This window comes from Neodiprion pinetum, chromosome 2 (assembly GCF_021155775.2).
Source record: "Neodiprion pinetum isolate iyNeoPine1 chromosome 2, iyNeoPine1.2, whole genome shotgun sequence".
NCBI lineage: Eukaryota > Metazoa > Arthropoda > Insecta > Hymenoptera > Diprionidae > Neodiprion > Neodiprion pinetum.
The window spans coordinates 19,799,395-19,826,884 of NC_060233.1; the positions used below are offsets into that span (position 1 = coordinate 19,799,395).

The following is a 27,490-nucleotide window of genomic DNA, read 5'->3' on the forward strand; positions in this document are numbered from 1 at the left end:
GGCATGCGGAGTAGCCGCGTTGCCTTCGCCTGCCGGTGGGGTAGGAGCAGACGGTTGTAGCTTCACTCGTACGCTAAGCATAGTGTGTGCCAAATCGATGTACTCATCACCGTTTCCAGGTACAACAAATTCAATCGGGGAATCGTCGGTTAGAGATGATACGGGCTTGTAGTGTACCCATTGACCAGCCTCAATTGACGTCTGCGTTGGTGGTAGAGAAAACAAATCCAGTTCCGACTTCATACACTCACCCGAGTGCGCGTGCAGGAAGGCCATTGTTGATGTTTAGATTGAAGACGAGCGGCGCGTGGGCTTACCGGGGTCCGAATATGTCTGTAAGGTCCCGTTTTTTACAACACTTTTTCCGCTTAGTTTTCTTGACGGTTCCGGAACGCTTGGGTATCTTGGCCGATGTTTTCTTTTTCGACCTTCGTCTAATTTTTCTCGTAGTACCAGCTGCTCGGTGCGCGCCGACAAGTCTGTTGACGCGGGCAATGTTTGACTGACGCGCTAATCCGCCGGCTCGGCTTTTATAACCGCTACCCTTCATGAGTTTATCAATTTTTTCTTCAGCAGCTCTTTTCAATTTGTGTCCTGATTCTATGAATCGACTCTTGACTGACTGTTTGAACGGAGTGTCGTTTCTTACGTCTGTCATGACGTTCATCCCTGCACGCAGTGCTTCTCTTCCGACCGCGCGAGCACCACTGGACAGCAGAGGTAGTATTCGACAAAAAAGGCCTTCCAAGAAGCTGCCGATTCCGTGCCCGCGTTGATGCGGTGCTCCTCGGTAAACCGTCTCAATGCCTTCACCGCCGAGCTGATTTTCGTAATGTTGTATATAATGAGCCATGTCGTACCTGGTATGTTTTCCCTCTCTCTTTTGCTGAGCGACTCCTGTGATTCCAGTCAATTACTGAACGCGTCTAAAATGCAGCGTTACCGTCAGTGTCCCGCTCGTGAATGGTGCTGGACTACCGAATTGATCTCTTATATCGATCTCGATGGTTTGAAAGTTCGTGAGCATCAGTGGTACGTAGTACAGTGGCGATAGTGTTTTCATCTCTGATTCACCTTGTAAGATATTGTCTTTGCCGCATGTTTGAATGACTCGTAACAGCGGGGCGTAAACATCTCCAACGATACGTGGCTCCACCAGATCGCAATAAATGAACATCTGGCAGCCGGGGATCCTTGATGATTTGTTGGTTTCGGATAGCTTGCAATCTGATACCTCGACTGCACCTTCCCCAGGAGTATTGTAATGCGTGACACAGGGTATCGTTTCATTTTTTACTGGTGCATACCCCCGAGGGTGTTCAAACGTGAGTGGATAATGAATTTCGGCCAGCCCGACTTCCCAGTCTCCCGTTAGTTGAATCTGACGCGGTAACTGGGTAATGTAACAGCACGTCCGATTCTCCGGAAAAAACTGCATCGAGCTGTTGCTCGGTAAAGTTAGGTAAAACTGATCCCGGGACATTTTCTTTGATGCACGAGTCGAACGGTGAACACTCAACGACTGCGAGACATGCTGCAATAACACGCTATTTTATCATCCCCGTGTTTCCCCCTCCACGCGCTGAAGTTCAGGGTCGTAGAACAAGCCGTCGATTACTTCGCCGTTGAGATCTTCCAAGACGTACACTATCGGTGAACGTGCAAGCACTCGTCGGATCTTGAATAATTCTTCGCTCCAGTTTGCCGCGTAGCCTTTTTCAAATGTTCCCTTGGTTTTACTAATTCGTACAAAATCATTCTTATGGAATCTCGGTTTGCCATTTGGACGCGGAGGATAACGCTTTTCCATGTGGGCACGTGCTGTAGCAGCATTGCGAAGCGTCACTTCCGACGGCGCCATGCCGATGCTCGAGTGAACTGTATTGTTGTAGGCTTGCACGATTTGTGGCAAAACATCGACGTAGCGTTGCGTCTTTTTATGCGTGAAGTAACGCCACAGGCGTTCTTTGAGTGTACGATTGAATCGCTCCACGATAGCTGCTTTCACATCGGGATTACGAGTAACACGATATCGTATTTCATTGTCGCGAAGTATCTTCTGAAAAGCACTCCCGACAAATTCTTTACCTTTGTCCGTTTGCAGTAGGTCGGGTCTGCGCGGCGTAGTGTGTAACACTTGCTCGAAACCTTCAGCAACGGTTGCGGCTGTCTTTCGTTTCAGCGGGACCACCCATGCGTACTTGCTCAATACATCGATGACCACCAGGAGATAGCGAAAACCGTTGTTGCGGCTCTTCATGGAACTCAGGTCAGCCAGGTCAGCTTCCCATACGTCGTCTATGTTGGAAACGTTGTACCTTGCTCTTGGAAATTTCCTGTGCACGGGCTTGTGTAAGGTGTAGGCATCCTGAGCTGCCAGCCATTTTCTCACCAAATCGCGAGAGTTGTTTTCGCGTGCAACATCTTCCAGAATTCGTGCTCCCGCGTAACCGGCAGTATGCGAGGGATTGTAATACGTTTCTTCAAGAAGAGTCGTCATTTTTCTTCAGCCGAAGTGTTTTCCAACCGGATTTTGCTCCGGTGGCGCGTTTGCGTAGAGCGTATCCTGCGTCGTGAGAACGGCTGGTTACGGGTGTAACGTTTGCGTCGCTTGGTCGCTTCGTCGGGGAACTACTGGTGGGTGTCAATAGTTGTTGCGATGTTACCGTCGGTAGACCCGGAGCGTCGAATGTGCGTATGTCTTTCCAAAGCGTATCGTTCCCCACGTATTCTCGGGGTGCGTTGATCGTCTGAAGAAACCGTGCAAACTGACCAGCCCCTGTAGGAGTAAAAGTCTTCCTAGATCGCATGGCATGATTGACCAGGTCGACGATGTTTGCGCCGGGAACTGTAACGCCGTCCAACGAGACGGTTCCTGCGGCATCCCAAGAAAATCGTTCCGGTACGCTGCCGAGTTCGCGCATCAGCATTTCGGCCTTTGCACGATACTTCTTTGGTACCGCTGACGCGACTTTCTTTGCGCGCGCTTGAACGTTGCCAGGACTCGCGGCTACGGTGGTAGATATCATTGATTCTTCGGCTGTGTTTCCGTCTTCTTCTTTCTCCTCCTTCTCTTCCTCCTTCTCCTTTTCCTCGAGAACGTCTAATTTCATGGGTTTGCGTGCGTCGTTTGCAAAAAACAAATATCGTTGAAGTACCTGCTGATAGAGTTTCCATTTTTCTGCGTCGTCTTTCGACGGTTTGTTCAAGATGTCCTTCATCTCGTTGTCGAGTCTTGAAACGGGATCGGTGTGTGTGGTAGTTGTATTTCCAGGTGAAAGCGTAGTGGCTATACCCTCGCTGACGCGTTGTTGAAATCTCTCCATACTCTCCATAGGAATTAAAACCATCTTCTTTGTACGTTCCATTTTGCTACTTGGAGAAGAGGCTGGAGGCTAAAGTCCCGAGTAACGGAGCGAGCAAGAGGGTGAGAAATCCGTTCCCACGTTGAACAAGAAAACGTTTTTTGGACTTCCAGGTACCCCGGTTGCTGGCCAACCGCCGTAATGTCTGTTTATGACGTGCCAGACGATTTTTCTGAATTCTGGACAGTGCTACGTTACCCTCCAAGGTGTTCAATGCACACTCACAAATGGTCTTTACCAGCGAATTGTCGGCCGTGCGTAGCAATGCCGATCTCTGCGACGGGTTCAATTTCTGCAGAGCGTGCAGAGCTACTGCGTTTGCTTTGGTGAAATCGGCACGAGCTCTGCGACCGGACGCGGTACGGCGTATTCGAGGCATCACAGCTGAACGACTGGAACCCGGTGCGCATTGGTGACCTTTATATCCTTTCGCGGAACGTAGACATAGTGATGATCGTCCGAAGGGAAGATGTTTGATCGGAAACGGCAATTCTCCGGAGTGGATTGCTTCAGGTCGAAAAGCAGATATCCGTGTGGCGCTGCGGTAGCATCGTGATAGGCCTCTTGAAGAAACCTCGGATCTTCGGGATACACCTGTCTGGCAAGATGTTGAATTTGGGCACGATCCCGTGGATTTTTGAAGAAGACTATGTGGTTTGCGTTGAGGGAAATATCTCGTTGACCGTTGCCCTTCTGAAAGAGATTTTGTGTTATGTAGAAAACGCTGAGGTTCTTATGATGACAGACCTTGGTAAAAAGATCAACGACGACATTGTTTGAAGCCTCTCGCATCAGATCGTCGATTACCAAAAGTTTCGGTTTTTTGTCACCCTCGTAATCGGCGTGTTGCGGTAACCCCTCGCGGTACTCTATACTCTTGTCTCCGTCGTACAACGGCTGCCATTCGTCAAAGTACCATATCACACGACTAAATCTTGTGTCGCACATTGACGTTCCATGACGCAGAAAGTTCTTGACGAAATTTGATTTACCGCACCCTGATGGCCCGGCTACAATGGCCGAAAACGGATGTTTCCAACGTGTGTCCGTCATCGAACAAGAAGAAGAAGAAGAATCCATGGATAATGCGGGATCTATAAAAATTGAAACAATTGAAAACATGTTCTTTTACTACGCTAGCTTGCTCGCGGCGGCGGCGGCGGCGGCGGCACTCCCTTCGTGCGCTGACCATGAGCTTATTCAAGCGCACGCGGAAGCGTAACCGCGCAGGTACGAGCTCATCGGCACGGTCGCGGTCGAGCTGATTGTGCGTGAGGCGCGTACGCCATGAGCTTATTCGTACGCGTGCGCGCAGTGATATCAGCTTGAGAAAAGCGCGCCCCGCCGCGGTTTACGAGATGAATTGTTACGAGCAATGCGAGATTTTTTCACAATTTTTCATGCGTAGGGTTTAAGCGTGGTACTAACCTTTATACAGTTTGGCGGGACACATACAAGAGAGTATCTGATGGGTTGGCCTGGCGTCTCGCCGGTTGAAATAACAGGCGGTTGGGGTAAGAATCCCTTCGGTGTCCACTGTCTGTCCGTCCGTCTATTTGTTTGTCTGTCTATCTATCTGTCGCTCAAACGCGCGCGTGGCTTGCCGTCCGGGTGTCTGTACTACCGCAGGGTGAGAAGACGGAAGCTGTGGTGTGCAACTGCTCGGAGTCTGGGATCTTCGTCATCATCCAGTGCGATAACCGTAGGGCAGCGTATCGAAACTCGTGACGCAACAACGCCTTTTCACGTACACCGGTTTACACGTTTTGTGCTCGGAGCGCGTCACGACTGCGTGCAGTTCCGTTCGGCGAATGGCGCGATACTCCAAGGGAATGGGTGCAGCGGCTTCTACCACCATCCGCTTGATGGCCTCGAAGTTGATTTTCGAGCTCGTTGCGTGATTCAGTGATATGCCTTTCACCTTGCAAATCTCCACCTCTTCACCATTCGGACGTTTAATGATGAAAGCATAGAATTTCGGCCCTCCCGAGACGAAAGCGCGTATAAAACTCCCACGGCCGTAAGACGCCAACTCGTCCGTCAGGTCGCCAAGAAAGTTACCCGTGGGAGGTTCATACTTGTTTGGCCTTCGGAGGTTTCGGGTATAAATTACTGAATCGGTGTCGTAATAGAGCACGCGCCGATCGAGCTTCTCAAGGAACGAGAAGAGCTTCAGCCGAGCCTGGGCAGTGGTGTACGAGGCAATCACGACGTTTGCCAGCGTTGACGGTTCAACGCTGTGTTGCGCGTGCGACCAACGCACGTACAACACTTCGTCGTTCACGGGCAGCAAACCGGACACCTCGACTTCAGGGTTGGTCAAAAGCTCGAGCAGCTGCTGACGCGTCTTTATGACCTCTGTTTTTACCAGATTCTCGCGTTGCCCGAACTTGCCCCAAAACGAATTTAAGCATAATTTGGAAACTGATCGCATGCCGGGATTCTTAGCAATACGGTCGCGATCTAGCCGTATACCCTCGACCCGCTCATACTCATCAAGGTAGCGCATTCGAGCCGACTCGTCCTCGCATTCAGCAGGCCAGCCGCTTGCCTCTTGCTTAATCTTGAGGAAGGTGTCGATATAGCCGGCGAAATGCCCACCTTGACGAGTAGTCGGGTCGAACGATGTCACCGTATACGACCAGATCTCGCTTATGCTCCTGATCTTGTATCCCATTTCCACGGCTTTTTTTAATTCGATCGACACCCACGTGCCCTCGAATTCTCGCGCAGCCTCGTCATCATGTCTACACTCGTCCTGGTTCAAACTCTGGCAACATGAGCGGCACAAGGCAAACATGAGTTTGTCATGCATGCGCACCGGCAAAACAGGGTGATAAAGATTGCGAGGCGGTGAAACTCGGCACTTGATGAGCCCCTCAACTCGCGTGATGTCGCAACCGCTCGACCCTGTCAAGAGCTTACACTTCTCTCCAACGTAGACCGTCGGGTGGCCAACAGGGAACCTTCCATTCTTACAGATGAACGGATACAACGAGCAAACATCGACGTATCGTATTTCCTCGTACGCGTTGCCCGTTGCATCTGTTTTCACTTCGTGGTATCGGGAGGCGTTCCCCGTTCGACCGCCGTAGAACGCATCACGCGGATTGAGTGCTTCGCTCGTGGCAGTGCCAGCGATCAGCGGGTGTGTTGTCACGTACTCCCTCATCTCCTCGTTCTCCCTCAAGCTCTGATCAAACTCGCATTCCCACTGTTCCGTCACGCGGTAACCCAATTCGCGCATACGGTTGATCTTTGCACAAGTTTCCTCGTAACGCCTATCCAACGTCTCGCCGTTGACGCTACGCCTATCGCGGTTGATTCGTAAACATTTACGACAGCCGTGCCAGAAACAACCGTGAAACTCGTAGACGTGTCGCGTACCGTCGCCCGCGACATGGTATCCGTCCACCTTGCGACCCGTCTCCGGAATCCGAAACTCACGTCCGTTTCCGGCATGCCTGATGTCAATACCCAGCTCGCGCTCTTTCACGACCAACCACTCCAGAGCCTTACGAGACTGGGCATCGGCAAGACGATAGCCGCCCGGTGGCAGGATACCTATTCGCTCCGGTTGTAAAAAATTTTTACGGAACAGCACCGAACAAGCCGAGGCAATTGTCGTGCTCTCGGTAAAGGGACACACTCTGCCGCACTCCAGAAATATGTCCCTGAATGCTACGCACGCACGTCGCAGAATATCCACGTCCGACCGACAGTACGACAACAATTCCGCATCAAAGTCAAACAGATGGTCGTTCGCTACAGCCTCGTTGTACCATGAGTAAAACTTTGCTCGCGCATCGCTACTCATGGTATCCGGAGAGTAAAACTTCGCTGCGGGGAGCGGTCCCACGTAACCCACGTTTTCAGGGGTATTGAAAAGGTGGGGAAATATACCTTTCACGGAAGTAGTCGGTAGTCCAAAAGCCTTCGGTAGCGCCGATGATGACATAGGCATATATGCTAAGGAATCCAGAAATCGGGTGTGACCCGTTTCGAGCATAATGATCTTACTGCCGCTTAGGATGACCTGCGGCGGGTTTCCATCCCGCTCAACCATATGCCGCAGTATGAATTGCGCGTCAAAACCTTTTGCATTGTGCGCAATGCATACGATGCGGGCAAAGTCCTGAACGGGCCGAGTAGCAAAGTCTACCAACTCCTTCACCGGTTCCCTCCTGAAAACAAACTCACGCACGAGCCCGCAAGCGGAACAGCCGTTCGATATATCGGGATCGTGGATACATTGCGTACACACTTGTTGCGCTACGCACAAGTTCGGCACATGTATGTTTGTCGTCGCGTCACCGTCTACCGTCTCGCATTGCTGCGTTTCGAAATCATAAAAAATGAAGATGTAACGTTTCGGTCTTGTCGCGTCTTTCAGCGGCGTCATGAAGCAGTAGTGATTGTACGGTCTGTTGCAGCGGCAAGTGACGCAAAACCGAGTTTCACAAATGTGTGCCCTCCGCGAAAGATTTACGAATCGCTCGCAATTCCGGCATATACGCAGCGTTGCACAAACGGAACGACGCGGACTGAAGGAGCCGATCCTGCGGTGGTACTCCAGACAACCGTTACCGCGGAACACGCGTCTACAATCGGGACACTCGATTTCGCGAGACTGGCTGTTGCACGGTGGCGATGCGAGGCACTGTGGGCACTTTACGGAACATCGGTGTTCGTACCCGTTGTTAAATTTCCTATTGCAGGGTTGACAGAAAAAGGCCCCTGCTGCCGCCGCGGTTAAATTTACAATTGGGCAATAATGCTGTTCTTCGGGATAATACAGCAGATTCAATCGATGCCTGACATCGCCTGTTCCGTTTGCTCTCACCACGGCAGTACCGTCGTAAAATGCCGCTTCGCCGGTACCTAGCCTCCCCAACTCGTACACTGTAATGAGGAATCCCTCGCGTGCCAGATAGTTCTGGAACTGTGCGATTTCATGCACTGTGCACCCCGTTGGCGGAATCTCGACACCGGCGTTCGCAACAAGATTACGCGCTTCTGCACGCTGGAAACTGGACCTAGCGAATCTCACCATCTCGTAATGCTCGTGCAGAGCGCCACTGCGGTTCGGGCCTCTCTCGGCGTGAGCCTTGGCTACAACGAGGGCACGAGGTAAACACAACCCGTCACTGTTGACAATCTGCACGACAGATTTTTTGAGTACCCCCGCGTGCGTGATCGGCTTCGGCTTTCCGCGACCCTCCGGTACTCCAACACTGTGTACCGTCACGGTGAAGACGCTGTCGACGCCAAACTCTGATGCGCTCTGGGCTACGCTGAAAACTAACTTCCAGAGGTCACTGTACCGCGAATCCCTCACCGGCCGGAACGATAACCACGCAGGACCATGATTAAAACTCTCCGCGCTAAACGTGAAACCTATGTAGTCGCTACTCCGACACGTTGCTACGGCATAAGCATGCAGGTCTCTGAACGCGTCCTCCAGCCACTCCACTAGATTAACACCCGATTCAGGGGCCGCGATCTTCATTCGCAACTCACGCCCTGTGACTGCGAATTTACGAATGAATTTCGTTGATTCACCGATAACCGTGAAACGGTTACCCAGTGAATCAGCCCCGTCATCGGGTGCCTGACTTGACTCCTTCTCGCTCGCGGCTTCACTCTCCAGCCCCGATTCTCTCCCCATGTTTCCAGAGTATGCACCCTCTGTCTCGTCGTCGTCAGCATCGTCGTCGAATTCAATCGCCACGTCGGAAGCTGTCTGTGTCTCGTCATCGTCTGACTCTAATGTCACGTCAGAATCGTAATTCGGAGCCCTCCGGGCCCTACCCCCGCTGATCTGTATGCCCGAGGTACTGGCGCCCTCGTTCACGCGAAACGGACCTACAGTTTGCATAAGACCCCCTGTTGTACATATAAAACAAAAATAAGACTAAACCCCCATGGTAAAGCGTCGTCAATCCGCAAGTTTAGTTGAATTTCGCGGTTTTACTAGAAACGCACACCCTAGATTACCCGCGTGATTAGGTCCCCTAAAAAATATCCTCGTCCATCGCCGGCGGAGTATAACTCATCTGAGTGAATATTCCACTCTCGGGTGTCTGCGGCCACGAGAATATTATCGCCTCATCCATTGGGGATATGGAATAATTGTCTCCTTCTTCTTCTGCTACCACCGGCTCATGAGCATCGACCGGATCTAATTACCCGCCCCCACCAGAGAAGAAATTGCTCGTGAGTTCATATCAAAATACCTAGTCTGCATTTTTTGTTTTCAAACTTTTCCTATATACCTTGAATTTCCAACACTCCTGACGGACCTGGACGTGACAACACTAAGGTCGACGCCTGTGATGAATCGATTTCTGCAACGGACACAATAACCTTCAGTACACGCGTGAAAGAAGAATTCTAGAACTCTTGGAACACCGCTCACGCACAACGTATTTACACACGGGTACTCCATGATATACGGCATATCGTACAGACAAATCATCTGGACTTACCGTCACGAGTCCCGACAGAAATCGGCTCCTCGGCGGACCTATCGTTAACCATCGTCTCATTCACCCCTGCCTCCCCCGCAATCGCCAACTCCTCGCAGGCAACACAGCCCTTGAGAAGAGCTGCCTCGTTCTCGCTGGTATCCATCATGAATTCTAACACAAAGAAATTTTGATATACCACTCGCGCACAACGTATTTATACGCGACAACTCCCTGCTACGTCACAGCGTACGGACAATCATCCGGACTTACCGTCACGAGCGGTAGAAACCGGCTCCTCGGTGGGCCTCCCCAGCGCTACTCCTTGCGACGCAATCGTCTCATCGACGACGTCGACGACGATATCACAAAGAGCCGCCTCATTCTCCGCGGAGTCCTCCAGCATCGCGCGGAATTCTAACGGTTGGAAAACTTGATCTAAATTTTTCCATATTACATATTTTCTTTTATCTTTTTACCCCACTCTGAAGATCCGGTAATTCAAACTCCACACAAACGTACACTGCGCACAACACAAATAACAACTTACCGTTTCGCTCGTTCTACTCAGCCATCAGCGCCCGAACAACGGCGAAGCGGGTGGCACCCCGCTGACGAATTACACTCGCGGCTACACTGAGGCACTCGTAACCCCGCAACGCACCGGTGCTGTGGAGGTGCGCCAGGGCCCGTGCCCCGCAGACCGCCAGAAGCTCTCGCAAATGCCGAAGCAATTCTGCATGTGACATGCGGAACAACAGCTCCCGACGAAAAACAGGGCACACTTGCACAAGACTCGCGTTAGCCCTCCTAGCCTGGCTAGCTGCCTTCACCACCGCGTAACGGAGATCGTTAATTGATTGTATTATTTCAAAAATATGGCAATAATTGACACAGAATCGTTGTTTTCGCCAACACTGCGATTTTCTAACTGAGAAGATCTCCGGGCCCACAACCATTTATAAGTTCAACAGGTTGGGTTTTGTTTAGGCCAAATGCTATTACAATACGTTACCACGCCGCTTCTTGAGCTAAGTATACGAAATTTTACTATGGTCCGCTAGCGAAAACCTTCCGCGGCGGTTCGCGGTGAGACACCCGCAGCCAGGGTGAAAATAAACCAAAGCCATCCGGACCCAACGCGGAGGCTGCCTGCTACATATGGCAAAACAAATCTATTGACAGCGATAATCATGGTTTTCTCATAATTAAAAAAGTTGTACAGCTGACGTCATTTATCCTGTTGAAAAACTTGCATGCCCTAAAGCCTACTTTGATTAACGGGAGAACGGGTATTCGTCGAGACATATGAAATTTAGAGATAAAATAAAAAACGATCCGATGGATTTACTCGCAATTCCTACCTCAAATCGTGGAGCTGATTCGGCGGTTGGTGACGGTTAGAAACAAGTGAATTTGAGAATAATGTTAATACTCTTCTCATGCGACGTCTATGTATACCGCCATCGATAAACTGCAACTGTTTGTACCACCCTCAGAATAGGAAACGAGTTATGAACCTAATGCATACTGGACCTATGGAGATTGTAGACTCATCTTGAGACATCAAAATATACAGCCGGTGAGACCCCCCCTTTTGTATTCCTTCGTCCACTGAGGCATAACAATCAACATACCGTAAGAGCGTACGTTGGAAAAACAGGGACCAGCCTACCGTCCGACGCAAGGCCCAAACATTGCAAGCGTAACACGGTCCATGCTGTATACACCCACAGCTCTTCCCATCATCTTTCTTCTGTTACAATGATGACGTATACGTCTCTCGATAGACTGCAACTGTTTGCACCACCCTAGGGAACGGAAACTAGATATAAACCTAATGCAGACCTACGGAGCTTGTAGACTCATCTTGCGAATACGAAATGATACACCCGGTGAGGCCCCTTCGTATTCCCGCGACGACCACTAAGGCATAACAAACACCATATCCTAAGGCTGTACGTTGGAAAAGCGGGGACCAGCCTACCGTCCGACGCAAGGCCCAAACATTGCAAGTATAACACGGTCCATGCTGTATACACCCACAGCTCTTCCCATCATCTTTCTTCTGTTACAATGATTACATATACGTCCCTCGATAGACTGCAACTGTTTGCACCAGCCTCAGAAACGGAAACGAGATATAAACCTAATGCAGGCCTACGGAGATTGTAGACTCATCTTGCGACAACGAAATGATACACCCGTCGAGGCCCCTTTGTATTTCCTCGTCGACCACTAAGGCATAACAAACAACATACCCTAAGGCTGTACGTCGGAAAAGCGCGGGCCAGCCTACGAACCGTCACAAGTCCCAAACATTACGTGTATAACATGAACCATGCTGTCTACTCCCGTAACCCTTCCCATTATTTTCTTCTCTTGCAATGTCTACGTATACATACCTCGATAGACTGCAACTGTTTGCACCGACCATAGCTCCGAATTCGAGCTTTAAACCTAATGCAAGTTTGATACAGGCCTATCGAGATCGTTGGGTTTTCTGGCGACATATTTACATTTGTCTGACTCCCCATCGTGGAAACGAAATATAATCAACGGCGTAAGCTTGATATAGTCTGGTAAGGAACGCCTGAATCATACGAGGCATCAGAATTTCGTTAATTCTTTTTAGTCACGCTGTAAACGCCATTTTGTAGAGTGGGGGGTTACACCCTCTATATTCAAGTGAGATACAAAGAGCGTCAGTCTTGCGACAACTACGGAAGAATCCTCACGTGAACTATGGCTACATCCAAATCTTCTGCACCAATGGGCAACGTAAATAAAATGTATAAAACATTTACGAAGGCTTTAAAAAAGACTGAGAAAAATCTGCTGTTGTCGACAACGTATAGTCTAAATGATTCTTTTACTAAGAAAATAGTCATCGGTCTCGGTCTACGGCTCGACGATCAGTTTGAACCGGTCATCAAACTCGTCAACAACTCCTCCGGCGGCGTGCGTCTGACACCAGCGGCCTGGTCGCGACTCGCAGATGAGTTGGACAATATCTCCGAATACCTTGACATAGAAGGATACACCGATGCCCAATGGTATTTTAATCGGATTGAGCTTGGTGGCTGCAACGTCGAATTGTCAACAGCACACGGTGAGCGAGCCGTCAGATTTGAAATACCTACGGAATCCGAAGTCACCGAATCAGAAGATAAGGAATCAGACTGCGCAGACACGGCCACCCAGGATGAGAACTTTCAGTCACCCGCCAAACGCCAGAAAGTGTATCAACCCACCATTGTAATGCAGAAATCCACATTCAACGGACTTAAAGCTATATTTGTGTGTGTCGACGAACGGCTACGAAGGCTTCAGCGTTTAGCCCATTCGGTAAACGAGTGCAAGAAATCATACGTCGCATACATAGCCGAGAAAGTGAATCTGACGCAGCTCAAGGAACCGAGTCTTCATCGCATCAGGCAAATAGCGGAGAAGGAATACGGCGCTGTCCTAGAACACATCGCGTCGTCAGCGAATCCTGCCTTTGCCGAGAATTACCTCAGTATTGTTCTCCTTGAAATTACCCGGCTGTTTCCATCATACCTCGCTGCTGAAATCAAGCAGGCCATCGAAACTGAGGACAAAGCCTTAGCCAGCCTCTGAACAAACTATTTCGACACTACCATCATTAAGCATCGGGATAACCTCCTGTCCGCTATTTCGCAATGAAGACCAAAGGCACCGTACAACTCGAAATTAATCAAGAGGAAATATCAGACGTATGTGTTACCCTGAGAATTTTTTCGTGCGAAGAGACTCGGATCAACACGGCTACACCCCGCCAAGCGAACGCAGATGCTGTAGATGAACCATTGTACGTGCCCGAAGAACAGCCTTATCCATGGGTGGTACTGTCTATACTCGTGATTGCTATAATTATTATAAGTATAGTGGTGATGTGGGGCGCTGTAACTATAACAGATAAAAACATCCTGCTCCAACAACAAGCAAACAAATAGTAATAACCATGTATGTATTTGCACCTGCGTTAACCGAATAAACCTGCGAGGATGAGATTTGATTTTTCTATGCAATCCACCATTGAGTTCTGTTTCCTCACCCACCCACCCTGATCCTCGTACATCTAAGTATGCCTATAGTCTTGCATTAAGAAAGAGAGAGAGAGTGACCAGGTCTATATTTTCCAAGCGCACGTAAACCTTAGGATAAACACTGACGGCTGGGTAAGGTCAGTGACACGAGCACCCGACACAGAGAGCAGGGATGGAGAAAGAACGAGAGCCGGGGTGGAGGACCTGTAACCCCAAACGTCCAAGTCGCAGAGTTCGCTTCGTGAACGGAGGTAGCGGGGCCAGATGGGTAGGTGGCCCCAGAATCGGCCGCACGGCCAGGGGCACCAGGGTAAGGGGATCGTCCCATGGTCAGGGTGCACAGGCCCAGAGGCCATCCCGTAGAGTCCGGAATCTGATTCGCGGTCAACGGTACCCGGGGTAAGGGGTCGTCACACGATATTCACCACGTGGCGAGGGGGGTCACGGGCGAAGGGCTGACGAGCCGCGGAACTTCGAGGCGGAAAAACCGCTCCTTGGTAAGGGGTTGCGGGAAAGGGGTGGTCGTCCGGAGAAGCTTCTAGAATAAAATACCTCCTAGACGAGGGGCTGCGGGGGAAGGGGAAGGGGTCCCAAAATTCGCTCCGAGGCGAGGGGTGGCGGGGGAAGGGGATGGCGTCCCAAAGTCACTCCTAGGCGAGGGGCGGCGGGGGAAAGGGATGGCGTCCCAAAATTCGCTCCGTGGCGAGGGGCGGCAGGGGAAGGGGATGGCGTCGCAAAATTCGCTCCGTGGCGAGGGGCGGCGGGGGAATGGGATGGCGTCCCAAAGTCACTCCTAGGCGAGGGGCGGCGGGGGAAGGGGAAGGCGTCCCAAAGTCACTCCTAGGCGAGGGGCGGCGGGGGAAGGGGAAGGCGCCCCAAAGTCACTCCTAGGCGAGGGGCTGGCGCCGGAGAGGGGTGCGAGGGGGGTTTGTTGTGACGCCCCAAAGTGCCCCTATACTACTATTGAATCTAAGCACAATAGTCAACGTAGTTTCACCCTAGTATTGAAAACAAAAGGCTCAGATAAAAGCAATCTATACGATATCTTCAAGCTATTGTCCAAACTGAAAACGGCTTTAGCCGATTCAAACCTAAAGTCTCTTGCCCTCCCGATAACCGATGACAGTTTAGACGCTCTCGATCCTCGCGTTATCCGAAAACTTCTATCCTATATTTTCGCAGACTTAGAAATTCAAATCATCCTTTGTCGAAACACGACTGTCATCCCAGACGAATGTTTACGAAAAGAAATAATTAGAGAATGCCACGAATCGTTGATCGGCGGTCATCAAGGTGTCACTAAAATATATAACCGCATTAGACAAAAGTATTTTTGGCCCCGTATGAAAGAACAAATTCAAGATTCCATAAGAACTTGCGAGAGTTGCCAAAGAAAAAAATTGGTCAGAGTAAAAACCAAATTGCCAATGATGATAACGGACACGCCTGCCGATGCATTCGACAAAGTGGCATTAGATATTGTTGGACCTCTACCCCTCACTAAATCGAACAACAAATATCTTTTGACGATACAATGCAATTTGACAAAATTCCTGGACGCCATCCCTTTACCTGATGCCACCGCCAAAACTATAGGCGCAGCATTCGCCAAAGAATACATTACACGTTACGGTGCTCCTCGAGCAATACTTACAGACCAAGGACAGAATTTTATGAGCACAGTCATCAAACAACTTTGTAAACTTTTCAAAATTAAGCAAATAGCGCTTTGCAATTTTTTGTTATAACACCGCGAAGCACGAAGGTACTAACTTTACCCCCCACCAACTAATTTTTGGCTTTCAAGCCAGACTCCCAACAGATGCGAACCCTGCCAGCGCGTATACTCGTTCCTACGATTCTTTCCTTCTAGACTTAATCGCTAATCTATCCAGCATACGAAAACACGCCGCGTCCAACCTACAACAAGCAAAGCATCGTTCCAAGACGTATTACGACCGTAATGTCAACAGCCAAAATTTCGAAGCAGGTCAAAAGGTCTATCTACTCAATGAAACCCGATCCAAATTCGACGACCACTTTAAAGGAGTGTATACGATTAAACGTATAATTGACAATATTAACGCTGAAATTTGTATTACCCCCCAAAAAACTAAAATCGTCCATTTCAATAAATTGAAATTGGCACACTCAACCGACGCTTGAACGAATACGAACTTGACCTGTCCAGTTTAGTAGACGCTATCCCCTTCGCCCAAAAAGGTATCGTCCAGCCTAAAATTCTATCACCAGAACAAATTATTTCCAGCCTCAAACATATCCCTCGCCCGCGTCGTACAAAACCCCAAATTCCTACGCGCTATGCCATCCACCACCTGCACCTAGAAATAATACCATCTCCCGATGACTTGCCTACTCGCTCTTCGTCGCTGCTCCGGACCTAATCGGAAATTGAAATGACGGAACTAGGCATACCTAAGCCGCGTAAATTGCTCCCCGAGCAAAGCCTTAACGATAGCTCCGAACCACTCGAAGTCTGGCGCTAAGCCCTCCGCTATTAGCAATTATATTCTTTCATTGCCTTATTCTGCCCATAATAATCTGCAGCCATAATATAATCATCACCACGTTGCATAAGTTTCGTTTATAACATACACAATATCTATCATATATACAATATCTATCATATATACCACCACATTTATAAGATGTCATTTAGAAATTTTTTTTTTATCATTCAAATGTATACTAACCCACTTAAACGCGCACTAACATCTAGGCGCTATATTTTAAGACTCTTCTTTGTAATATTCTGTAAGTGATTCAGTACGATAAGATGTCATTTATAAATTTATTCTTTTTTATTCAAATGTATACTAACCCACTTAAACGCGCACTAACATCTAGGCGCTATATTTTAAGACCTTTCTTTGTAATATTGTGTAAGTGATTCAGTACGTTTCATGGCATTCCGCTTCCTTCCGAACATCCTATTTCGTACTCTCACCGAATGTTCTTCCCCAAGGGGGGGCGTGTTATGTCCTCCAGACTTCATATTCCTTTCCCACGCTCTTAGTTACCTTACGCTCTGTAGTCTACCCTTATCGTTTGCGAGTCAGCAGGTTCTCCTGTAACTCGCGGCTAGCTTGCTTGCTACATCCGGCAAAACCAGGCAGATCCATCCCAGCACTCAAGCAAGACACCTATCCCTCTAAACCAAGACCATACCCTTTTTCCCTTGACCGACTCCGTTGCACTGACCACTAATAAACAATCATAAACTTCAAATGGTTTACCTTCCCTTAATACCGATCCCTTTCTATTCCATTCCCTTCCTGCATTGGGAGTAGTAGCACGCGAGTGCATAGTCGACGTGAACGGACCCTACAATAGCCAAATAACACCTTGGCTGGGCGTGGAGTAAGCTCCGATTACCGCTCATCGGAGCCTACGCAATCTACCCCGTAACATTTTGGTGATATTTTCAAAAAAAATTTCAATATTTACTACTTCTTTTCTGTATTTTTCCTGGTTTTTCGTTGCTATTCCCCATCTATATAGCTTTCCATCGAACCAACAGTACATGAACTGGTTGCTGATTTTTTTTTTATATTATTCATTCGAAGCGTGCAACAAAGTTAATTAATGACATTGCTATTTTGTATCTTATCATGGAGGAGCTTTCTGCCACGGAAATGACGAGATATATCCTGACAAAGAAAACGACGCTTCATCTCAAGATTTCAGAGTATCCACTCATGATTCCGGTTTACCAACTATGACATCGGCAGACTCATTTCAGAACCCTTATTCTCCACGTAAGCTATAAAAAAATAATTAAATATGGAAAAATGTTTTCGGACCAAAATTGTAAACTCCGTAATCTTTTACGTATCATATATCTGCATTAAATTCGTGTTGTACACCTATTTGTTGTTACAAAATTACCGAGACCGTCCTTTTTTGTCTTAAAATTAACTTGACTCGGTCTTTTTGAAAATATAATTGTGAGAAAGTAAGACCTTACGATAGGTATGAAGCTTCAAAAATTAAATAGTCCGATTAAAAATTCTAGGAGAGCCACTTTCACAAATCGCTCACGTTACGAACCGAAAGAGCTGGATTGTTGATTCCAACTCAAGTGATTCGAGTGATTTTGGAGACGAAATTGTCCCAACTCGACGATCGAAAGATTGACTGAAAGCACAATCACGGAGCAATATGAGATCCATTGCAGAAATTATAAGTACCGAAGAATCTTCCAGGCCTTCGACAAGTACAGGCATATCAGCAGAGTCTGCGTCACGTAATAAAACTCGATCATGTGTCAATCGGGATCGGTGCGACTCAACACCCGAAAAAGACACTCAGACAGAGCCATCTATATCTGCTACCGATCTATATGCCACGAGAGATATACAAGAAAAGATTAACAGTAGCGCAATGTTCGACGGAACGTTCTTCAAAATCTGCTAAAAAGTCTGCGATACCGAGCACAGAAAGGTAATCTGCCAGGCGTGTCCTTATAGGAAAGTGCTTGTAGGATCTTTATCGGTGACGACAAATCTATTAAAGCACTTAAAACGTGTGCTCCCGACGTATACGGCAAATACTCTTCATACAAAAAGGAAAAAAGGAGTTTAAAGAGGGAGGCAAAGTTCACAGAATGCGAGAACGAGTCAACTAAAAAGCAGCGGAAAAAAACACAGACCCACGTTGACGCTCAAAACGTTTTCGAAAATCGACCAAAATTTATAATCGAAACAATGTCACCGTTATCAATCATCGATCAACCGAGATTCAGAGAATTTTTCGAAGGTTTCCACGTCAACCTTGTAAGTAGGCGCACCATCACGCGACGAATAGCTGAAATGGACAAGCAACGATTCGAAGTAACAAAACAGCTTCTTGACAAACCCAGTTACGTCTGTACGACCGCGAATATTTGGTCTGCAAAAGGTAGAAGCTTTATAGGCGTAACATGCCACTTTATTGACGATAATTACTCCCGTCAATCATTTCCGCTAGTTTGTAGGCGATTCAATGGACCTCATACGTACGATCGTATCGCTGAAATATTATGCGATATTCATTCACAGTATGGATTGAGTAATTCAAAGATCGTAGCAACGATTACCGATAACGCTAGGAACTTTGTGAAAGCGTTTAAGGAATTCGGTATTCAAGCAAATTTCACGATATATAAAAAATCTCACGAGGATGATGGCCCACTTGAAAATGAGCACAATGATTCATCTAATTCGGACGCGGAAGAATCGGATTTATCCGAAATAGATTCTGTGAATATCACGCGATATTTGCCACAGCATCTGAGATGCAGTTCGCATACTCTTAATTTGGTCGCAATGAGCGATTATATGAGTGCGCTAAGGTCTAACGATCGATTATGCAGTCGTCACTTAAGGGTAGTCGCGAAATGCTCGAAGCTCTGGCATAAAGCCGCATTACCAAAATCTGCGGAGATCATCGCTGCCACTGTCCATCATACATTCAGTTACCCAACGGTAACTCGATGGAACTCGTTCTATGATTCTTTGACGCAAATTTTGAATTCTAAGTCAGAGTTACCATTATTATTCGAGCTGTTAGGATTGGGAGAGTCTCTCACCCCAAACGAAATTGCGTACATGGAAGCCTTGTCATGAAACCGATCGTCCAAGCTTTGGACATACTACAAGGCGAAAATAGTTTATCATGGAATCCTTCTATCGACTCTACTAACGCTCAAACGTAAGCTTGAGAAACTCTGTGGAAGCAGCTCAAGATGCAATCGATTTCTGGCAAATACTTGTCTAACGAGCTTTGACGAAAGGTTTGGATCAATTCTTTCGTTTGACGACACGGCTACTGATGCAATTCTAGCGCCAATATCTCATACTGCTTTCAAATTGAAGTGGTTTCACACAGTCAAAAACGCGTATGAATTTAATTTTCCTCTTACTAAAATGAGAGAAATGTTTATGCGTAGCTTAAACACGTTCAGAGACGTGATGATCACCGACTCTCCCGACGAATACAACTCAGGTTCAATTTCTTCGTTCCTAAAACTTTCGAACAACCGAGTTTTGCAACACGAATCGGGTAGTCGAAGCAGTGGCGACGACGAATTACCGATCACAGATAACGTCCAATGTGAGCTGTTGAAATACTTGGAGGACGAGAGATCAAAATTCGTGATGTTAAACGATTACCCCATTGTGAAAAAAATGTTCTTTCGGTATAATACTCCGCTCACATCTTCAGCTCCAGTGGAAAGATTGTTTTCATTCGCAAGTATCACGAATACTCCGAAACGACAGGCTCTGTCGGACAAGAACTTCGAAAGACTCGTGCTATTGAAAAGTTTTTCGAAGACGAACACGAAGTTGAAGTAGTTTTTAACAATCAGTGTATTGTATTTCTTATTTTTGAAATTTTCAGATCAATAAATCTTAGTTACAATCGACAATGCTATTTTTAAATTATTTCCAATTCTTCGTTTAAATATTTCTGTTCTAATCTACCTAACCTGAGTAAATCATACAATCTGAAAATATATTTTTATGCAAAAAGTACTCGAATCAAAATCAAAAGTTTAAAGAGTGCGTAAGAAATCAAATCTGAACTTGAAAAGTATTTGAAACTTGATACTTGACTATTTCAAGTACATGGTACTTCAAGTACTCGGTACTTCAATTACACGGTTCTTCCAGTACATTGTACTTCAAACACTCGGTACTTCAAGTATTTAGGGTACTTGTTACTTGTAATACGAGAGTACTTCAAGTACTCACAGTACTTTGTACTTTGACTTGAAGTACTTTATGGTACTTTGCCCAGCTCTGATGCTAAACGATTACTTCCGCATAGTTTATTTCTTTCTCATTAATTATAAATAACCATAGAATTGAGTTGGTGGAGAAAGTTTCAACTAAATATTGCAAAATAATATAATATCACAAAAGTCGTTCGCTACAAGAGTCAGTTCAACGTTTAAGAAGATTCCAAAATCGACTCGTTATCTTTGCTAACCAGTGATTTTAGTGTATCAAGGTTCGCTGCAGCGAATTAACAGTTAAAGTTGATGTAAAATGAAAAATCTTCTTCTTCTTCTCCGCCCCTAGGCTTGGGACCTCAATAAGTGACAAACGGCTACACGGATTGAGTTCAAATTTAAACAAGAAGTCACTGCCATTGAAGTCTCGCCCTCTATTGATTTGGAAGTAAATCCGAACATGCACTCGAACGAAAAAAATTGTTGAAATCTTGAGGCACGGAACGCTGCTTGGGACCTCATTATGTATTAAACTGCTATGCATATTGAACTTTGAATTTGAAAAATAGTGAAAGCCATTAAAATCTTGAAGCCTATTGATTTTGATGTGAATCAGAACACGTAATCAGACGTTATTACCGTTTTTCAGAAGACTTATTAAGAGCGAACCATCGTGCCCGCCATCTTTGTAGTCAACGGCAGAGTTGATTAGTGATCAACGTAGGAATTTCGGCGGTCAGGAGCATAGACATATGCAAAATCATTTATGGTGCCTTCGGGGTCCCATATTTCTGAAATTTTCTTTGACAAGAACATGTGCAGCCCTCACGGAAAAATCCCCAACTTGGTTGTAAATTCGTACCCCTAACTTTTGTCTTATGGGAAATTAGCATTATCTATGAGTTAGGGGTACGAATTTACATTCAAGTTGGGGTTTTTTTCCATGAGGGAGAACATTAATTCTTGGGTATCAAAGACTGATTCTGTTGTAACGATGTACAGTTTTTTTGCTTTTATTTCTGTATTACAACAAACTTGTTGATGATTCATGGTAATAATTGCATACACTGAGATATGTCATTTCATCATTATTCGACATAATAACGTAGCCTTACACTGGGCTTTAAAAAGAATAGGATTACCAAATAGATCCATCAATATGTCGAAATAGAACAGAAGTACGCATTTATGTTACTATAGAAGTATACAGGATAATTACTTGTCAATTTTTTTATTCCACTTACTGTTAGTTACAAAAATTTGCAAAAAATGTTTTCAAAAACAGTTCAACACAAATATCATATATCATTAGAGTGGTCCTTAGAAAGCTTATTTGGAAAAGATCTGAAGATTGGCTACAAAATAAAAAAACAAAAATTGGAAAATTCTTCGAATATTGGAGATCAACAAAAACACTCGATGACGATGATTGATCGCCAACTTCAAGCAATGAATGATGAGTGCGAATTGGGAATGATGACTGATTGATTTGTGATTAAATTATAAATGTTTCATCTTTTTTTTGTGGAAATATGAGTAATTTTGAATGCTACGGTACAATAGCTCCCTGGGAGAAGACAGAAATATGTATCGATGGGGAGCATGCGTACACAGCGCCATTTCATAAAATAAGGTGTGTAAAAGGACAGAGAAGGGAAAGGAGAAAAACAGGGAAAGACAAGAGAGTAAAGCAAACAAAAGTGGAAGCGAATCCGTGCAAATCTTCATCATCATAAGTTTAATACGTAATAAATAAAATGAATACTCTGCATGATAAATAAACGAAGTGTGTTGAACATTTATTTCGTCCATCCCAGCCATATAATTTAACATTTTTATCTTTAATATTCCAAGCATTTTTCTGCCATGGTTTGAATTGTTTCAGGAGTGTCAACGTACAAAGCTATGATTTTTTCCTCATTTCCCTGTTACAATGGAAATAGTGTTCAAATAGCTGATGTAATAGTTCATTTTTCACACAGATTTTTCATCATTAGTGATTATTAGCGGTTCCTATCCAAATTCGAAACTCAAAATGCATATATGCTCACAGGCACCCGTTTTAGTTGAACTAGAATGCTAAAATTTCTTACAAATTTTTTCTAATTTCTTTTTAACTTATCTAGAAGGTTCTGAGCCGGTTCAAATAAAAAAATTACTTTTTTAAGGATCAGTTTAATAATTATACTGAACAATGCCACATGCGTTGCTTCTTGTATTGTCAAGCTGATGGCCCCCTCAAAATCAAGCGCATACCCGACGCAGCAATCAACCTTCAACGTCAGAGTTCCTGTAAAATAAAAAACGATTATTTCGAAAATTGCTTCCCAATATCTCGTATCAGTTGTAATTTGAGAAAATGAGATACAAAAAATCATGTGCAAGTTATGTGGTATGTTGAGCTATGTCTACCTATCATCCAGTATGGTTACTAAGATGTGTACATTCACTCCATATCATATTCGTCGCATTTCCATACTGCAGAGTATCACCTTAAGGGTTGTAATATTTCCACATGACACCATTTTTGCGCTGTTACCGTACACATTCTAGACTCCCTCAAAGTTGTCTTGTAGTATTCGCTTAGTACAATTTTGTACATTTTCAACTCAGTGCTTTCTTGGAGCCCTAGCTGGATTGATTCTGTGCCCATCGATCTTCGAGGCTGCGTTAAAGCCATCAAGCAAATAAGCTGCAGATCTCAATTATGTTCAGTATATACCTGGCACAGCAGTCTTTTGAAGATCAAGGTACGGTATCTAGAAAATCAAAAAAAAAAATCTGCATTACGTTTCCGAAGAAGCACGGCTGTTATGCGCTAGTGTAATATTACGTAGTGCGTAACATTTTCTAGTAAAAACATACAAAGTATGCAAATAAACTGTAATCTAACTGTAATTTCATAATTAAGAAAATTACTTGCAGTTGAAATTTGGTAGTCGGATTCTTTTCCATCGTAGCACTCAACTTTGAGTATGACTCTGGTATGTTGAATTGTACAACGTTCCCAGCGCACTGACAAGGAACATCCGCGAAGTGTCTGCCTTCGATTTTGATAAAACTTGGTAGGAATGTTAAGTACGCTAAAATAAAAGATATATATTTTTTTATATCGGCTGAAATTAATTTTTCTAGTAGTTCTTTTATTTTAGCATACTTAACATTCCTACCAAGTTTCATCAAAATCGGAGGTGGACACTTCGCGGATGTTCCTTGTGAGCTACAACAAGCTGGTGTTCAACTGAAGGAGGCATTTAAGTTGCTTAATAATGCTATAAGTGAAAGGACAGTTGATAAAGAAGATGAGTGTGACTTGTTTGGCACAATGTTGAAGTAAAAATCAAAAACGTTACCAGGATACGTACGCGGAGTATTTATGTATAAAATCAACAGGATATTTATTAGAAGAATGCGTTTCAATAATTCTACAACTGCTATTACCAATGTATCAATAATTGAACACCTGAATCCACGTACATCTTGTTATATTCTATCATCAAACGAGTCAAACTTCAACAGACCTCCATATAGTTTATCATCATATTCAGTGTCATTGTACTCATTGTTATTATCACACGGAGAAAGCGTTTATAATACAAATGCATATTGACACTACGTATAACTTGAAAGTCTAAATATACTTCATAATGAAAGACAATACGAGAGAAGAGATTTGGTAAATGAAGCATTTGTAATGGCCTTTTCAGAAAACGATAAACCGTGAAAGTAAAGTTGTATCTATTTTATATGCATTTTCAAATTATTGATTTTGAATTAACAAAAAAAAGAAACGGACATTACACTACTTAAATGTACAAATGATTTTTTTAAACCTTTATTTCACCCTTTAAAGCTTCATTCAATGCCACACAGACTTTAAGTACAATTTTTGAAATTATTTCACTGAAAACTTTAAATACGTGGTGGAGACCTTCATAACCGTCACCAATAGCTGAATACCTCAAAGTGATTGTGAGGCGTATCATGGCTGGTATTGCTTTTCTGAAATGAGTATTCTCATTTGAAATAACTGGTGGGATTTTATTTAATAATGTAATAATTCGAATATACCCGTCAAATGAGCACAGCGAAAGTGGGTGACAGTTGACAAATAGAGTGGGACACGTGGTGTGTGTCTTGACCAATTTCGAATATATCCAGAAGAAGCAATTCTTGGGCAACGACTCTCTTGCAGAAAGAAGGTACGGAGGTTCCTGCTTCCGTAATCAAACATCAGATACCGAAGATCGGCGAACAACTTATATCTCGCAGACATTCGACGAGAGCTCTCACCAAGAGTGTATTGCCGGCATCAAATTGCCAATGTAATCCACGTGTCCAAAACATTAGGAGTCTTATTATCACTGCAGGCATGTGTACATTGCTGATGCTATGTTTCGAGACTCATCCCGTTCAGCACTTATGTTCTACATTTCAACTACGTAATCCCTAGTCGTCAAAATACGATACCTTGCAACACCTTGTCTTAGTATAATTTACCTCTTCTGAAATATCTGAACGAGAGCTCTATAATATACTATTTAAATGTGTAACTGCAACGTTTATCTTTTATATTCGATTGACGTAATTATCCTGGGATAATTTATATGTAGTTCATATTTATATATGTAGCTCCATACGTACTTGACACGTAACACAATCGGTATGTGTTTCTTATCTTGAAGTTTTCCGTGTGGGCAATTACCTAGCTGCCGGCGAAACGCCGTTCGTACCGTTAACTCAGAAGGAATCCTGGAATACCTAAATTTTTGTTTTTAATAAATTTTACTTTTACTTCTTACACTTGAATTTTACCTACATTTCATTTTTCATCTTTCAACGAATGTATTGTACTCCCTGTCTGAAATAAAGAACCAAACTAATTTGAACAAATCTTCACTCTCCGCAGATACTTTGGTATCCTGATAATAGACGACAATGAGAAGGCCTGGTTTCCTGCCGCAGATTTGAAAGAATTTCACGGAATCGTACCCCATGAAGTCACTGCATCAGAGACGCTGCTTTTCTGCATTCGGAGTGACGGAAGTGAAGGTCTTTGCTGCCCGACAGGAGGCTCACACGATGATGATGATGATCTTACATAAGTTCTGGGAGAACTGCTCTCGTACAGACTACTCGTGCCTACCAAGTGACTGAAATCAATATCTTGAGAGGGGAAGATGGAGAAGATCGGGGTGAAAGAGAGAAAGAGAGAGAGAGGCAGAGATGTGTCTAGACGATATACACGATCCGGATAATACGGGTGATACAGATATGTGAAAGGGAAAAGTATTGTTACGTTTCAATTTCCAGTATCATACGTGGAAAAATTCATTAATAAGACGAATAGAAATAAAATTAAATCCTGTAAAGTTTTTGAAAAAAATTCTAATACTTTTTCAAATCCTTGAAAACGTTTCGGAGGATTCCGGTAAAAACATGTTGGGAATTATTCAATTAGTTAAACGTATGACAAAACTGTCACAATCGAATTTGGAATTCTTTTCTAATCTTTTTGAGTTCATTTGACCAGTTTTTCGTGGAAATCTAAAAATAATCTGAGTTTAGATTAAAACTGAAATATCAAAGAGATTTCCAAAGTTGCTTGAAAAAAATTCTACCTACTTTTGTTCTCAGATAGGATCACTCTTTTGGCGTTTCTTACAAGTTTAGCATAATTTTACTATCGTCTTTCAAGAATCTTTGTATTGAATGTTTAAAATAGAAACTCAACAAAAAACGAAGTTTCATGAATTCTTCAGTAGACATTCTCGGTGTGATTGAGTTGTCATCGTGATTGTGCTCAACTTTTAACAGCAACCATCTCCATATGGAGGTACCATTTTAATTATAAAGATGACCTTCACTGATGTGGTACGGTATTTTACAGATTTCATGATAAAATAGATCACGCGGTGTGTTTTCATACATATAATCATTTTCATGCTATTGTCTCATTAACGTCATTATCACATTGAGTATTAGTAGAATATCTATATAGTGCATGAATCGAAACAAATTATTTATCGATGTAAATACGACAAAATATGAAGTGCATGATTATCAGTTGTAAACGTACTGCATGTACTGTATCTGTTATATTAACTCGTAATTGCAATTATCACTCATTCTACTCGATCTTTCACCTCAATTCGGTTGAACGGGGGTGTCCACTATTCTAATAGTTACTTAAATATTCGAATTAAGATTCACGCACCTACAGGAAAATGTGTTAAGATTATCTGTGAAGTGAATCAAAGAACGTTGATCACATGATATCTCCACATATTTGCTGTATTCAGTGGTACTCTAGCAATAGAAACCATGTCTTTTCATGAAAACTACAATATCAAACTAGTTGATTAAAATTCATTACAGATTCCTAGTAAAACCCTCAAAATTAATGAAGGATTACCATCGTAGAGTTAGATACTTACTTATTATTTTAATGAAATCACACAGTAGTCGAACTAGTCGAACAGTTTTTATCAGTATGACAGTAATCATTATATTGTTATATCCATAAATCACGTTCAAAGTATACTTCTCTGTCACTAAGTTATTAATCCTTTATTGAGCACCGTCTTCATTATGTCTTAACCATCGTCACTTTGTACGGTGGTTTTAGCATGTGAATGCTGAATATAGAAGTGATTTTGAAAATTTTATTGAGGTAGATCTACAGAGGTGGATTTTGACGAATTTTGGGCTACCCGTGTAATCTGCCACTAGAGTTACACAGATTGTGCCAGACGATAATGGTGGCGTTGATTCGGTCAAACCCCACCTCCGTAAGTGTCGGTGCTAAATGAACCTAAAAATAAAAATGCTGTCTACTAATAATAATGTTGT

General features: G+C 44.6%; 1 protein-coding gene across 2 annotated transcripts in view; it reads left to right on the forward strand.

The window, feature by feature from the left end:
* Positions 1-26,193, forward strand: part of LOC124210905 (sodium-dependent neutral amino acid transporter B(0)AT3) — a 490,584-nt gene extending 464,391 nt beyond the window's left edge. Inside the window, exon 14 of one of the 2 annotated variants that reach the window (XM_069133492.1) lies at positions 25,604-26,192. In XM_069133492.1, coding sequence (XP_068989593.1) covers positions 25,604-25,637 — 34 coding nt within the window. In that variant the 3' untranslated portion in view covers positions 25,638-26,192. Of the gene's footprint in view, positions 1-25,547 lie in introns of both variants that reach the window. The other variant, XM_046609333.2, reaches the window with a different exon arrangement.
* Positions 26,194-27,490: the final 1,297 nt, after the last annotated feature.